We start from the raw sequence: 17,341 nt of genomic DNA on the forward strand, positions 1-17,341 counted from the left end.
AGAAGGGAGCATAATGCTCACTATTGCTTCTAAGTTTTTGTTGAAACATTATATGTTGGGTATGATTCACCTTAGGTTTAACTACAAATTCAGAGTCAAAGTGAGGCAGAATTTGAAGATACTTGCAAACACATTTACAGCAGACCAGCTAACAGGTTTCAGAGAAAAATTTACCTTGTACAAATGTTTATGTGAAGGGACAAAAATGTCCATTTCCCCATCCCTTTTTTCCCTGTATGTAACACAAAAGCAACCTACTACAATCCATGCAGCTCTAGATAGATTAATAGCTTGAGGCACTACACCAGAAGCTATTCTTTTGTACAAACAGTGATGGAAGCTCCCATAAGCAGCCATAGCTAATGTGTGAGAGACTCATTTGGAAGTGGTGGCACATATACAGAAGGGCAGGTGAATAAATTTGCCACAGTCTAAGCCATGAATCAAAAAAACACAGGGGTACCAAATACTGCCCCAAGTTCTGCATTTCAAATTGACACTAAAATATGCAACGCACTCCCTGGGTGAGGTCAACTGGCATCAAAACCCACTTTGAGGGGGAGTCCTTGAATTAACAGTGTAGACAATGACAAGAGTTTCAGTTTCATGGAGAAGATGAACATAAGAAAATAGCTTACTGAGGAGTCTGCCCTCTGTTGACTGAGCATGATGGGCATTTCACAACTCAGCTTGAATTTAAGTCCTGCACTGTAGTTTGCAGGAATTATTATATACTATACTCAAAATTTTAGCTGGAATTTTCTTGGTTCCACTCAGTCTCCTGGAAATTCAATTTCTGTTTCAGATTGTACTGATCTGCAATAGTTTTGGCCTTGTTGCAGTGGGAAGGAAATTATTATTGATGTAACTGACAAAATAAGGTATCATCACCTTGAGTATTTCTATCAAAAGTTGTTATAGCACCAAACACTCTTGTTATTACATAGTAATTCCACTCTGATCAGAAAACAAAGCAAGACTAGGCAAAACGCTGATATCCTTTTCTTTTCCTTTTCAAGCAGTTTACATCAGATACAAACATTTCTATTCATTCAAAAAGCACATCCCTTCAAAAAAAAAGAAAGACATTGAAATGTCATTTTCTTTAATGTCTTCATTACATTCACTGAGTGAATAGCACAATTTTTACTCAGAACACCTGCTGGGGAACAATTTGATTCTGATAAAAAATCAGAACACAGTCAGCTGAACAGCCACACTTCCAAAAGGGGTTTGAGTGCTCTGTGCTGATACTTAATACCAGAGGGAGAGGAAAAGCTGAGGGGAACGAAAGCAGGAAACCGGAAGGGAGAAAATCCATACAGGCTACTCAGCTTTCACATCTTTCCCCAGGCTGGTGGCAGATCCCTACTGCCACCTCTACAGGAGCACGCAACCATGGCTCACCACCTTTGCAAGGAAGGAGGTCCAGCAGTGACACGTGCATGATTCACTTGACAGCACAGGTACTGGAGGAGGCTCTGCAAAGCAATACCAGTGAGTCTGGATGAGGATGAGGAATGAGGCATTGCTGTCTCTCATAGCTGTACTCATCTTATGAGGGGACACTGTGGCTTCGCAGAGGCTCTGGGGTGGAAAGCGTCTGGAACACAGCTTGGTCCAGACAGTGGTCTTTTTACTCTTCTCCAGACAGGCAAGCACTAACAGCCTGTGGCATAACATGGACAAGGCAGTAACACATTCCCTTGCCAAATCATCTGCAGTTAGTGGCCTCCGAGGACATCCTGAATTCAGACCTTCTGCCATTTCAACCTCACCTCTCATCCCCCTGCAAGAACTATGGCAACTTTTGCCTTCAAATACTACGCAGGCAGGATAAAGAAAATCCTAGCAGAAGGGCTACAGGACACATGAAAGGCTGTTATAATTAGTAAAGGTGATAAAGGTGATTTACTTATTTAGTTAAATAATTCACCAGTGAAGTAAGGGAATTATTTCATCAGGCATTTTTACTATGAGATGACTCAGAAAGCTGGGGATACTTATGTTCCTAACTCAGTGTTCTGCTGCTATATCAAAAGAGTATGCTCAAGAGGGCTTATTCTTTTGGCTTCTTTCCCAACAAAGGAGGTTTTCTGCTGTAAGTAAAGGAGAGTCTCCAGGACAAAGAAGCAAGAGAACCACAACTGTATTTCATTAAAGACACACAAACACTCAAGAAATGTTCTAAACCTGGGGAGAATCAGTCTCCTAGGAGTGTTAAAAAAATCTGTCTGCTCATACAAAATTCATTGTTTTCTCCAATGAGACACCTCAAGTTAAGAGTCTGAAGACAGCTACTTCTTGGGGAGTCACCATGGCAATAGCTGAGGGTTTAGTAGCTAAGGATGAGATTCTTCTGTCCAGGTATGCTTTTTAATCTACTGACTGAATGCATATTATACTTTTCTCCAAGTCCAGCCATCTCCTACATTAACACCTAGCCTTATGTGACAACCTGAACACTGTAAGTTCCTGCTCCATAATATTGCACGAGATCCAACTTTCAGGAATATGAAGATGTGACATAGCTTGTAGAAAACTGTGTTGGTGGCTATCATCTGCTATATTAGTTTTCTCTGTACTCAGAAGAGAAACGTCGGGAAGGAACCCTACCAGTTTTCTTCTTTTACACTCATCTATTAACAGAAATTGCACAAGAAGCAGAACAAATAAAATTGTTTTCCCAGGCTTCTATACCTACCAGACAGTAACACTTCTCAGGTCCCTATTACTGCAGAAAAAAAAAAAAAATGTGACCGCTAAAACTGTTACTATGAAAATGTGACTTTTAAAATTGGAACTTCTTTCTCTCCTCCATGCTGAAATAAAATGCCGCAATGACAATGTCAGACTTTTCTTCTCTTTAAAAGGTTTCAGTGAATAAAACCAGCCTTTAACAGGGTCTTTAACTCACATATGCATGCTCTGAAGTTTCTGTAATGCATCAGTTTTCTGCAGCTCTGTAGCCAAATGAATGCATCAAAGATTCAAATTAAATAAAGAATTCCTACTTCGCAGCTTTCCCACTTGTCCTGTTATCAAAAATACATACATCTATATCTATATACGTATGTATATAGATATATAAAGCATACGTATATATAAAAATTGGCAGTTCTAGAGAGGGTGTGAAATATGTAGAAAAAAGGGAGAAAAAGTTGACCTTCAAATACCTAATCTCTAGTCAGGGTACACTGCAAAAGAGTAGAAGTACAGCCTGCAGGCCTGAGAGACTTCTGGTAAGACAGGAACAGATGGCAGCCAGGGCTTTCTCTGGTTTCACGAGTAGTCAAGCCCTGTGGGAGCACTGCCAGGGCTCCCTCCTATACACAGCTGCTTAGGCTCATAAACCTTCCCCAGCTTTGTGACCTCTTGGAGGTTTCTTCCTCCTGCTCACTTCAAATCAGCAAGGCATAGATTAAAAGGTTAGTGATCATCAGGAGTGAGTGACTGGCTGGCAGAGGTAATGGGCTCACGTGCATATGTTGCCTGCTCTTGTCAGCCTCGCTTCTTCAGAAGTGACTAAACCCAACAAAATAAAGCTCACATTCTTTCTCATGTCACTGCATGAGATTCACAGAAAGAACAGTAACATTTTCTCAAATTGAAAATTTTGTGTGTATTTACAGCAGACTGTTTCTTAACTACACATTAATTAGTGGCTGCCTCCAGCAAAAGCAACCCGCCTGAAATGTGATCATATAGGGCATAAACAAACCAGCACCATAATGGCTGTAAACAAAATGCATCACTGGGCTACATAAATAGAAAATATGGCACTATTATCTACTCCCAAGCCGTATTTTAAGTAGCTGCATAGGAAGGGCTGATTTGCATACTGTACTAGAGTAAACAGTTTGCGGTGTAAGCCACAGTAACAGGGCACACGTAGGAAGACATCAGCGTTCAACAGCCAAATGGAGAAAACCCACTGGGTCCCTGATCAATGCCAAAACATACAATGAGGTGGGAAATCTTTAACAAAGAGAGAGTCAAAACACAGCTCGTCATTTCCACAAGTGCCAGCCAGGAGGCACCTTTACATAATTCAATACGAGGTTGTCACAGTGAATGTTGCTACTGGAAGTAAGGCAGAACTGGCAACAAATCCACAAAGTGTCCTTTAGCAAAAAAAGAGATGTTGCTGGGTTAATTGCTCCCCTCTCTTACAGGATTCCCCTACTGCTGGTTTTCTGTTGGCCAGTTAACAGATCCCTAGATCTGATAGTTTTAAAGGGGAGTAAACAATATCCTTAAATAACAGATGAGTAAACTGGGGCACACAAGAACCATTTAAGCAAGGTCAGCGAGCAAGTCAGTAATAAACAAGGGACTATACCTGGTAGCTTATGGCAAAACCCTCTCTTCTGCATTATATTTGCTACCTTCCTATTACAATGGTGGTCTGGAGGGTGAGAACAAATGTTACACATAAAATGGAATGCAGGATTTGTTGTTTGCAGGTAGTCATTAATGAGTTGATTGATTAAAAGTGGTAATGACACTGGCAAAAATGGATGAAAAATAATACGTAAACATTGCTTATTAAAATTGAACACAGACCAATGCAAATATGTCAAAATGTATAAAAAGGGAACTTGTTTTGAAATTAGATCTGTCTACATTGCCTGCAAGTTATGGCTGGAGTGTGACAAGAATGTTTATTCTACAATTTTTCCTTTTAAAAAAAAAAAAAAAAAAAGGTATTTTTTCTTCCAAAAAATATGTATAGGTATCTAAAGAACAAGACCTCTAAATGCCATCTGCAAGAACATTCTGGGTGAAAACATTCAAAGTATTAGCCTCCCTGTGACTATAGATACAAGAATTTAACCAGTGCTGGGACCCAATGAGATACATGCACCTAATGTTGATGGTCACTGCCAATGATGAGATACTACAGAGGTTAAGAGGACACATTTATGGTACGTACTGACTGTACTTTCTATCTAAAACTGTCTCAGGTTAGTTAAGTAGAGTCTTCATGTGAGCATGCTGACCAGTGGTTTGAATTTTACTTTCAATGATTGTCTTCTTTTTTGTTTTCACACAAGGGAATGTTCCACAGAGCAGTGTTTTACTAAGGAAAAACAATGTTTTGAACTCTCTCACATTCCTGCTTGCTCTTCTCTTTACTGGTACCCACGTGGTGGCTGCAGCTGTGCCGATGGAAACAATCTGCCAAGGTGGCGGTCGCAAAAGAGTATCATGCCATGAACAGCTTGGAGAACTGACACTGCACAGAAACATGCTATGGCATGTGGGCCTCTATATATAGAGCCACACCACACCTCATCTGCTGGCACAGCAGTCGCTGATGAAAATATCTGCAGCAAAACTTTTTGCAGTACTTTGCTTGAGATTTTTATTTCTTTCTTGGTGATTTCTTGTTGTTTTCCTATACATATACCTTTTCTTTCAATGACTGTGAATAATGCATACATGAATGCCTTTCTGTATGCCCATGACAAGATAATATCTTGACAATTTTTTCAAACTAAAACACTATCTTCTATAACTACTCCATGTTCCCCTCCTTTTCTTCTGACAGTTGTGTGGGACAAAGAGGAAGGGAATAAGAAAATGTCTATCATGGTGAAATAGAGACAGAACCATAGAATCACAGAATATCCGAGATGGAAGGGACCCACAAGTATCATAGAGTCCAACTCCTGGGTCCCCAAAGGACCACCCAAAACCAACCAACCAACCAAATAAAAACAGGAAGATCTGGGGGATAGGAAGGGCACACACAAAAAAAGCTACACTTGGCTCCAGAAAACAGCTTCATTTTTCTTGTCAGCACCCATGTCATTGTGAAAAAGGCCCAAATTACATGTAGTTTCCTGATTGAATTAAGACAGTTTGTGGACAGTTTTGCGAGCCACAAAATAAAAGATATTTGTTTAAAGAAATGAAAGGCAGTGAAGCTTAAAAACAACAGTTCATTTGTTCAATCCCAGTGAATGGACTTAACTTTTTAATGCGATACATGAAAGTATTCCTTCTCCCACATATCATGTACTGCAATGCCTTTGTCCAAAGCAAATTATTATTATTGCCAACAGACCTGGCAATGTAAGACAGTTTGCTGAGGAACCTGAGCCTGGTGAACCTGAGCCTGGTGAAAGTTGCATTGCACCTTTAAAGAGAAAGAGTAGTTTCAGCAGAGATAGATGAACAGTAGTCCCACTAGCCACACAAATGCTTTTTGTAGTGCTGGCACTACCATGAGGTGTTTGTTGTCTTCTTTCTGCCACTTCTTTTCAGTGATTTTAAGCCAGGCTACTTTACTTGTGAGACAGGGCAAATAGGCTCACTTTTGGAGACCTTTCAATATAGAGTCAATATCAAACATACCTTTATTCTTTTTATCGATTACTGAGATTGGGTGGAGATACCTGAGTTATTGATACTGGAAGTTTCACATTCTTAAGCAATAGTGGGTTTCCAAGGCTTTGGAGCCATGAACCATCACTACCTCTCAGACACCTTTCTCTTCAGCTATCTCCATGTCCTCACAGAACTGGCAATGGTCAATTTTATTGCCCAAGGTGGTTCTTAAGACAGTTACACAGCACTTACCTTGCTTCTGTATCACTTCAGTAGGTAGCTGGCATCACTTTGGGAACCACTGGTTGGTAGTGACTCCAGAAATTTCTGTCTCTGGCTATACACTCCAGAGAAAGGACTCCAATACTGTATTTGCAAGCGGAGTTGAGTCACTTAAGATGCCTTTTCCAAACCATCTTTTCTTCCCTCATGCTTATGTGAGAGGCTGGATTTTTTTATTTGAAGACCATGGTTGACTACATCAATACCTTCAATATCTATCAGAAATTGTATTCATCTCTACTTGAAGAACTGGGGGTAAATTAAGAATCAAACCAAGCCAGTAAAGGCATAATATAAGCAGGTACAGTGGTGAGCACATTCTTCAGGAAATTAATACCAATGAACCTTTCAGAGAGGAAAGGAATAATTAAAGCTGGAGTTTCAGGTAAAGGGGAATGCATGAAGCCTTTCAGGCTTGTACTAAATGTCTGTGAATGTCACAACTTTCTTGGAGAGAATGGCTTAGTTTCTGCCACTGTTTATCATGATTATTTCTTTTTTTTTATGGAAAAGATCAAATAGAAAAACAGCAGTGATATGGGAAAATTCTATTCATTATTAGTTCACAGGTGCTTCCAAGTCTGTCTGTGTCATAAGCCAAGTCTACCTGTGCCATAAGACACTTTGTAAAAGACAGCATGCATAGACATAGTTGAAATGCTGTGAAAGGAAGTTTGTAAATAATACCAGAACATGGGACACCAGCCCTCTGGGATAGATACCCGTGTTCCAAGTGGCACAGAAAATTAAAAATCACAGTCGGCATGAATGAGGTGTGTTGTTGATTGAGATGCTTTTATGTTATGACTTCAATCTTCTCACGAGAGACCTGGAGACCTGAAATATCTTTGTGTTCGAACATAAGCAGAGTCAATGTAATGCTGCAACAGGCTCTACCGATCTACATGCAAAATTGACATCTTCACTTGTGATTAATTTCATGAGGCAGTTATATGAATCATTGAATAATGTGCTTTTCCCTCCATTTAAATGATAAAACACAAACACAACCAAAGATGTCAACAGTGTTTGCTGCCAATTTATAAATGCACTTTGAATTTGAAAGAAAAATTTCCCATCTTTAAAAGCTGGATTTTGGGAAAGTAAGAAAGCCAAAATGAGAACATATCCTTTTTTGAGGATGAGCATCTGAGATGTTATTTGGTCTCAGAATATAAGGTAACATTTAGTTTTGAAACCAGTGAAAAGCTGGTGGGAATGAGTACATGCTCCCACGGCATCTCTGATTTCAGGAACATGCCGTATATTGATATGCAGACACTGGCAGTGCAAGAAGGAAGACTAAAATCAAGGTTTATGACAGACAGAGGACATTGCCACCTGGAGAAAGGGGGAGCAGTGAGGATGACACATGTAATCTTCAAACATGTACAGGTTTGAGAATGTGTTTAGAAATGAGGTAATGCCATTAACTCCTCCTCACAGAGAGTTGTGGTGAACAATGGATGAAGTCCAAGCAATGTTCCCACTATGCTTAGAAAAAAAAGTTAATTATTACTATTACTCTACGGGGAGCTGGATGCTGGAAAGCAAATGGCAAGTGTCATGCCTGGACCATATGTAGAAAGCACCAGAACAAAATGAACCCTTCTGCAACTTTAATTCAAATGGAGTGGAGACTTCATTGTTTTTATTTGGTAACAGGATGAACATATATGGACTCAGTTACAGAAAAATTGGAATGTTGAAAAATGCTTTATACATTTAAGAGACCACAAGCCTCCTCTTTCAAATAAGGAACTAACAATAAATATATATTGTTTAAAATTATTCTCAGAACATTTGAGAATACTTGCATTACATGACATGATTCATTTCAGTTTTGCATTTTTTTTCCCTTGTGAATCTTATCAAACCAAATAGGTTTTTTCATTACCCAACCCTCCCAGTCCCAGGAGAAAACTAGTATTGAGTTTTACTTTGGGCATGGAAGGTAATTACCTGTTTTCCATACCCTGGTGCAAAATAGCATAACAACCTGCCTCTTTCTTCCTTGAAAAATGTTAGAGAACAGGTGTCTATTTTTCATTGTAGTTCCATTGAAGAAAGATATCTCCATTATCATTTCTGCTAATACAAACACACTCTAAAGTTTATGTTCAGCTTCATATATAGAATTCCCTGCAGCTGAGAAAAGGTTATTTTACTAGACCAAGATCCTTGAATTTGGTTAATTTCCACTTATCCCTCCTACCAATACGTTTGATTATTCTTAACTTTATTTAGGACCTGTCACTGAATTTCTAACCACAGAGCAGTGAAATCTACTGTCACAGATAAGCCATAATGGTCACTCTTCCTCCCTGCTGAAGGCAGCCAGCGTGCTGAGGATGCCTTTGATGAAAGTGCCTACTCATTCACATGGCTGCGAGAAGTAGCATCACAATAGCAAAGAGAGAGATATCATCTTTTTGTGGTGGAAGCAACTCCTACCACAGCAAAGGAAGACAGCACTACCTCGATGCAATGGCTTTACACAGAACCGCCCTGCTTTTAACGAGCTGTACAAGTCTTGGTTGTTTAGTTTGTGGCCCCAGATGCTGCAGTGGGGCTGGCAGTACTCTGCATGCAGCTTCCTTTGATTTCAGTGCAACTAAAAGAGTGATCAGGCCCTAGGTGTTATTTTGCTCTAAGCTGATGTTGCAAATGCAATGGCTTTTGGCTATCAGAGAAGAAGGGAGAGGAGAAAAGGGAAGGAAAATATTTCTGTTAGAATCTGGGCCTGTAGACAACCAGAAGGGCTGGTAAAACCCCAACCAGAACTCTTCAATAAAAATAGCAAATATTTTAAAAAATTGCATATAAAATTGTATAAAAATATCATCCAAGCAAGAAGAAAAGGAAAATGCTCATTCTGTCATTCTACAGCTAGGTTTTATCACTAGAAAACCCCAATGGCCGTAAGTAGTTTTGTTTAATAGATGCACTCCTACAACCACCAGCAGAGACAATGGGATACATATATTCCTCCTACCACTGGATAGCTTCTAAATCTGGGGTTATGACAAGTACACAGCAGTTGACACATATGCACTTGGAAGAAATCAAAAGAATACAAAATGCCAAGAGTATGCTGTGAGGCTTGTGGGTGCTGTGAGTGCTGTGGTGTGCTTAAGTATTAGTGTAACTCTGCTAAAACTGAGCTCTGGACAGGGAAGCCGTGATTCAAGTCGTGAGCCAGCTGATGTGAAGTGGCTCTGTTTCTTTCTACTCTGTGATCAAGTCACCAGAACAGAGAGAGCTGGTGCCTTGAAGCCAGACATAGCTGGCTGATAACGTGTCACAGTCCTGCCTGGGCACAGGTGAGAACTGTCCGTGCTTGTTCATGGTGAAAAAGGGACATTGAAACAAAGAGAGGGCAGGCTCAACAAATGGAAGTGCCTGACCCATGTTTCTTTTTAATAGAAAATGGTGGCATCAGCAGCAGTCATCTGCTATGCTCTTACTTTGAGCACAGTAATCAGATCTGTGATCAGTAATCCAAAATAGGGTTGGCCAGGATTACAAAACCTCTGTGCCCATGGAAGTAGGGAGACCACCATGTTAGGACACACATCTGCCACTAAACTGAGATAGGAGTAGACCTGCTCATGCTGCAGGTGGCACAAGTGGGATAGAGCTCTGCACCCACTTCAGAGGGAGCAGAATATGCACCTTAAAATGTGAAAGCATTCTTCCCTCCCTTCTGCCTGGCCAGATCCACGCAGCAATTTGCACAGAGGCTGTGTCATCAGGGCTTGCTCTCATCCTCAGTGAGGGCATTCCTGTTTTTGAGTGCTGATGCTCAGACATCACTTCTGAGATAGATCAGCACTGGTCCAGCACATACAAAAGCAATGGTTCTGTGGTTTTTAATTATTGTGTGAGGTGATGGATTAAAAGAGAGTAAAAGAGAAGCACTTGATTATGCTGTCATTTGCTGAGCATAAATGGCTAACATATGGTATATATCATCAGGATGAGTTTCAATATTGTAGAATAAACTGGGAGGAGAAAGGAGCCAATAAGAAATGTTTAAGACTATCTCCTGAATTCATAGAGATGGGCTTGTTAATTCTAGTTGAGGCTACAAAAGTGTTGTCAGTTTCCATCATTTCCAATTTGAATGGATTACTATGCTTTTTAATTAAATAACAGACCCATTGCAGAATTTGCAAGGACTAACAATGAAAGTGCTTCTTGTTGCCTTCAGCTAGGCAAGCTCATGAAACTTCTGATAATAAAGCAGCTTTGCACAGCACTACAACCAACATTGTCTGAAATATTTTTTTCTTCCAGACTTAGCTTGTAAGACTTTGTATGTACATAAGCAAACATTTGCATATTCAAGTGGTAGTTTGTAAAAATGCCACCACATACCATTTTTCTCTGTCATAATCAACCACATTTTGGAAAGGTTCTCTCCAATCACAAAAATTCTGTTTGAAAAAAGCAACTTTGATACAAATGGAATTTGCCTCTTTCATTCACCCATCAGGAACCAGGCTCTCAAAGTCCAGATTCATTCTGCTGCTAAACCTCCTACTGCACTAATATGTAATGTATACATATACCCGCCAAAGCTATACAGAAGATTGCACTTTTAGACAAGCATCAGGCTGCTTAGATTGACTACACTGAAACACATTAAATCTACAATAGAAAATATATACATATATTTTTTTTTTCATCTGCCATTTATTTTGACACCAGGAAAAAAATAAAAATAAAAATAAGTTGGCATCTGGCATCTATCTTGCTTCTCTAAAATGGGAAAAAAATGGTGATATCCATCATCTTTTTATAAGGAAACACAAAAATCTGACCATAGTTTGTAAGGAAAGCTAGTTAACGAATTTTGAGAGAGTGTGTCATAGGCAAGCAAATCCCTTCTTCCACAAAGGTGAACAATTCTTGCATGTTTGTCATGCAAACCAACAGTTCAAATCACTGATTGAATGCAGAACAGACAACTGCTACCCTTTGAGCTACATAAATAATGAACAGTATAATAGATTATTTTTTTTTAAAGGAATAACACTTTTTTGTTTGTTTATTTAATTATAGTGTGTCCAGGAGTTCAAGCACTACTACATCACCATGAATCAAATACGTGCTAATTCCCCAAACACCAGTGCCAGTTAAAGAAGGAAACACCGACAAGGCTACCTGCAATGGTATCCTGCTTGTCTTAATGGGGAGAAGTGTCTGGATTCACCCTCTAATATTACACAACAGTTTTGGGGATATAAAGATGCCTGGTACCCTTCCAGCAGGGAAGAATTTTCCAAGAGCACCAACCACCCCCACACAGAGGTGGAAGCATGCCATCTTTATCACACAGCTTCCCAGCTCGTTAGATGCACTCTGACACCAGGATGCTTGGTGCCTACCAGTAGGACCTCCCAAATAATTTTGTAGGTTTTCAGCCTGGGGCCAGCAGTACGGGTCCTATATTTGCAACATTTCTGTGTTATTCATTAATTGTATAGTCTAACTGAGGCATCTAAAAGGAAGGCATCGAAAAACATAATTTCTATACTTCCAGGCAAAAATTAGGTAAGGATGCAACAACAGAAATCCTTTCTCACTCTTTATAAACATAGTCCATGACATTAGCAGATAAAGACCTAATTGTTTTCCTCTCTCTCTTTTTTTTCCTTCTTTTTTTCTTTCATGGAATAAAATAAGAGAAAGCAGTTCTGTATTTTTTCTTTTCACTTTTATTATTTTTTACACAATTGCACAGTGTGATCTCTAGTTTAACTGGGAGGTGTCTAAACATACCATTCCTTGGCTCCCAATGCACGAGCACAATGCTGCAGAGTGTTCCAGGGAGGCAGGGGGGGTCTGGGTATGGTAATGTAGGTGTGATCTGGGATGGGACTCCATGAGATACTTTCATCTGGCCTAGTGTCTTTGTAGGATCTCAGTTCCTAGATTTCACTTTCACTTTGTATATTTCCAAGCTAATAGAAGAGACTTCATGGGGAAGTCTAAAAAAAAAAAAAAATCTAAAAAATGCTAATAATTGCTGTACCAAATTCGGAAGAATTTTAAAGGGCAGGAAAATGTTAAAGCTAGCTGTGACTGGCTAACTGTATATTGCAAAACATTTTACTGCACACCTGTGTGCTGAGATCAGTAACTTCTCTCTCTGACTATAGCATCTTTTCTAGATTGGCATCCAATTCTGATCTGCAGTCCCTGAGCAGCAGTACATCTGCCACTTCCCTTATTAGCTCCGTCCAGTGGCAAATAACCCTGGCAATCCAGGAAAAATATTTTCCAGCTTGACCTCATACCTTTGTGCCAATTCATAAGGAACAAGAACTGACCAGCTGTGAATTAAGCAGTCTTGCTTTGCTATCTGAAAGAAGTTAGTCCCAGAAAGAAACAAAACAGAAGCAGATGAAGAAAAATATTTAGATTTATTTTAAAAATTATTCTACTATGCACGACTAAGGCATCTTTAGTCACAGTATGTTAGGTAAAGCTAACTTAGAAAGTATTGACTAAATCATTCTGCACCTCTGACCAAACTCTCGGTCACAATATGTTCTCCCTGACTTCAGGGAGGAGTCTGATAAAGCTGGGACTGAGTCATTGCTGCAGTATTTCATTCTGCATTATTGATATTTCATCAGTGATGTCCCTTCACAGAGCCTGGTCCAGGCTGGAAGTCATAGTCTACCAAACTTAACCAGGGGATGAATGCTGATGGTGGGGGGAAAGAGGAGGTGGGACAGTGCTGTGTGGTGGCACAGCCCTCTCCCTGTCACACGGCACGGAGCGTGCTCAGTGCTGACTGGGGTGCTTGGTACCACCTAATAGCACCCCTTCTTTTTTCACAAAATCTACCCTGGAAGGCATACAGGGCTACCACTGAAGCAGGAGCTCAATACTGGAAACACTATGTGCCTTTATATTTATTTTATTCAAATGAGCTGGTAGAGTGATGCCAATGGTGAGATATAAGAACTGTTAGAGTTATTTTTGTCGATCTGCCTTCTGAAAACATGTGATTTAAGTGCAACCTTTTCACAGCATGAACCTAATCTAAGCTTCTGGCTTTGATCAAACTCTGGTGTCCAATAAAAGAACCCAAAATGTCTCTAGCCTCGATAATTAAAACCCCAAATACAAACACTCCTGAGTGAGAAGGTATTCATGTTTAGATGCAGACTTACGCTGAGCTGACTGCTGTGATTTTTGCTAGTGTTATGTGAAGCTTGTCCCTGTACATGCGCATTTTAAGCAGGAACAGAGGTTCAAGCTCTAATATAGGCTGGTGGTGAAGTCCTGTGCTTTTGAATATGAAAAGGAAACACCAAAGTGTGGCCTTCCTAAGCCAATGTTTTGCATGTTCTCCACATAGCAAAAAGCCATGACAGCAGTCTGATTCATTGCAGAATACATACATGACTAACACAGCAAGACCATATCCTGAGTGAAAAGAAGTTATGTATGTGATTGCATGTGTGTCTTGATTTCCACATGGACAGATAAAATTACTCACAATTAACTGGATCCTTACTAAGATTCCAATCCAGAAAAGCACTTACTTACATATATTACACATTTCTCATAAAAATATACCCTCCTGAATCAAGGCCTGAGTGAGTTTTTTAACATTTTTTCTCTAAAGTGGGCTAAAATGATGGCTCCTGTCCATATGTCTAACTTCACTGGGTGAGACAGTGATTCACTGACTCCAGCAGTGTATTTAGGACACATTTTCTCATTTTGTTTTTGTTTGTCCGTACTTCTACAGCCATGCTTTTCCTTCCTTTGTCCTGTCCATTCAGTCAGTGATGAAAGAAATATCATACTGAGATGAAAGTAAGAATTGATCTGTGTGATTCCCTACTGCCCTTCTTCTCTTAGATCTTCAGGCCAGACAAAGTGTGGTCACTGATAGCCAATGAACAAATGTGGGAAACAGCGCATTATCTGTAATCTCAAGTCAAAGCAGGCACATCAAGCAGTACATTAGTACATACTGTCAGAGCCTGACAACAAAATTTGCCCTAAGGGAATATCACTTTCATTGATTATTTCTTTCATTTTACTAACTGCAAAAACACAATAAAATCAAGGCTTGAGTGAGTCTGCCTGCTGTTTAGAAGCAAAAATATTTTGCTTATCATTGTATCATCCATGAATAACATCAAATCTTAACAAATGGTAGATTGACTCTACAAATTAACCATTCTTACACGTAAAATCTTCTAAGACAAGGGTAAAACTGATGTCAAATTCTGTCTACCAGAAATTGGAAAAAAAAACTCTTGGGGGGAAAGAAAAAGAGTAAAAGGGAAGTTTTCATTTGTTTGAAATTCTTTTGCATCATCCTAATGTTGGTTTCACAAGCTGAGACATAGCAAAGGGCAGTACTATTTTTCAAAGATGACTCATCTATGAGCTCCACCTGTCCAGAAAATGGAACCATTTGCATCAGGAAATCACCAGATTTTTTTTTTTTCTTTTAAAGAAAAAAATCTCCCCAAAACAACAAAAAATGCACACATATATAAACAAACAAACAAAAATAAATCTGACCCCCCAAAACAAGGCCCCCACCCTAGAACCCGGAGTCATTAGCTGTGAAGTAGCCAGTGGGAGGAGTGTTTTGGAAGTTGTTTAACGCCTTCCTCAGAAACTGGTCTTTGTGGAAGGAGGAGGAGAACAGGAATGAAGAAGCTCAGCTAAAATGATGAAAGAAATTTGCAGTCTCTTTTTTTATATATATTTTTACTCTTCTGTATCTGGAAAAAAAAAAGAAAAAGGAAAGTGTCAAATGCTGCCTTTCTTCCCTGTGTCCAAGGAGCAGGTGATCTGGGAGAGAAAATGAAGGGTATCAGTTTAGACAGACTCATTCCCTCGAAGCACTGTAGTTTTGCTTAACTGTTGAAAGGCTGCAAGGTGAGTTGCATGAAATCTGTGCCTCTTATTGACTTGCATGGAAATATAATTTTGTCTTACACAAAGTGAAATCCCTTGCTCTATGGCTAATCCAGCAGAAATTAAACCTTTGACAATGTTGTGATTGTGTAACAGAAGTCATCCTGCTTAGATCAAGAGGTCCCAGTAAGTTTCTTTGCTTTAGAGCTCTCTGATTACCCTTGCTCACTAGCTATTTCAGTACTTTTTTGGTCATAAAAGCAACAACATTGTACATATGGTTTGGGGTGATAAAAAGAAAATGCTCCAAACACAAAAGCATACTATTTTTTAAAAAGCTCCTGTCTCCCAAGTAGTTTGCAATGAAAAGCAGAGCCTCCAGGATGGATGGGTGTTTTGAGACCTAAGGATATGCATATTACATTCTGCTTGACTTGACTGTAACAGAAGGCTAACTTAATACAGTAAGTGCAAAACTATACCTCTGATCCAATTATGATGCTGTGTAAATTTGGTTGCAATTTGCTAATCTCCAGCAACTATTTGCCCAGGGTAGCGAGTAATGTCGCCAATGTTTGTATAATATCTGTAGGTGTTGACTAGAAAATACCGAAACAATACACAATATCAAAATACATGTTGGTGGAGAGAAGGCATCTTCTCGTTGAGAGTATTCAGCCCAAATAAAGTCTAATGAGTTCTTGAGTATGACATCTAGGAGCAAATGACAGCAAAAGACACTATCAGAGCTACGCATTCACAACAGAAGGAAAAATATCCCTGTGAGGAGGAGCTTGTCAGTATTACTCCTAGCCATAGTGTAATAACTGGCTGTCTTCCTATACAAGGAACTTGCACAAGTCAGGTATCTAGGGACAAGTTATTTATGAAACCATCTCTCACAGCAAAGATATGATATAAAATATTTAGGACGCACTTAGGAGCTTATATTTGCCTTAGATAATTAAACTCCTTGATCTCTTCAGAAACGTAGAATGATTAAATGGAGCTAATAGAATTAACTCTTTTGGTAAATACAAACAAATCCCCTGGCCTCAGAATTAGGCTATATTTGACTAATGTTAACCTGAATAATGATAGGTTGATTTCTATAGTTATGCCACAAAGGAATCTTCACAATGAATAAATTGCCTTGAAGAAGAAATATGGGCAAGAAACCTTCCTCACACCCTTCTCGAGGAATCTTCTGGAAAAGCTTCCAATAGGAACACGAATATTTTATTCTATATTGGCCAAGCCAGTTTCTCTGAGTATGCCTGGCACTCTGCTTAGCTACTGTTACTCCAACAACATTTATGTCAGCAGAGTTTGAAAGTGCATTTGAAAGAATCTCTCAGGCAAGTTGTCTCAATCCAGGGACAGATGGAATTTACCTGCAAGGCTGTGCATGCCTCAGAAAATGGGATCATATAAAAATCTCTTTGTGTCCCTTTCAGAAAACCAGCTTCTCTTGTCTTCAAGAACATACTTTTGGCTTATTTATTTATTTAAGCAAAGGCAAAAAGAATCAACAAAACGAGTATCTAAGATTTTGCTGCTAGATTGCATCATCTCTGATGTATAGCAGTGGCTCGACTTGGTATCATTTTCTTCTACCATGTAGTTAGCAGGGGGTCTTCTTTCAGGATGGTCCTCTGTAAGTTGCTACAACAATATCTTGCTCACTGATGTGAGTCTAAAGACACTGTTGTGAAGAATTAAGCTTTTAGCATTTCGTCGGATTTATTTAGACTGAGTTGTCACACTGCCAGCACTACAGACAGTGTAATTTTCAGTGTTATAGCAGCAGCCATAACAG

At 39.4% G+C, this 17,341-nt stretch overlaps 1 protein-coding gene across 8 annotated transcripts in view; it reads right to left on the reverse strand.

Moving 5' to 3' along the window:
- The window catches only part of PDE1C (phosphodiesterase 1C), a 316,241-nt gene that overhangs the window by 4,668 nt on the left and 294,232 nt on the right, over positions 1–17,341 (reverse strand). For 6 of the 8 annotated variants that reach the window (XM_068675041.1, XM_068675046.1, XM_068675045.1 and 3 more), the window contains one exon: positions 6,074–6,145. The exons of 1 other annotated variant lie outside the window; for it this stretch is intronic. In XM_068675041.1, the coding sequence (XP_068531142.1) occupies positions 6,074–6,145 (72 nt within the window). Of the gene's footprint in view, positions 1–6,073; positions 6,146–8,222; positions 15,387–17,341 lie in introns of those variants that run through there. One more of the 8 variants, XM_068675049.1, reaches the window with a different exon arrangement.

This window comes from Anas acuta, chromosome 2 (assembly GCF_963932015.1).
Source record: "Anas acuta chromosome 2, bAnaAcu1.1, whole genome shotgun sequence".
NCBI lineage: Eukaryota > Metazoa > Chordata > Aves > Anseriformes > Anatidae > Anas > Anas acuta.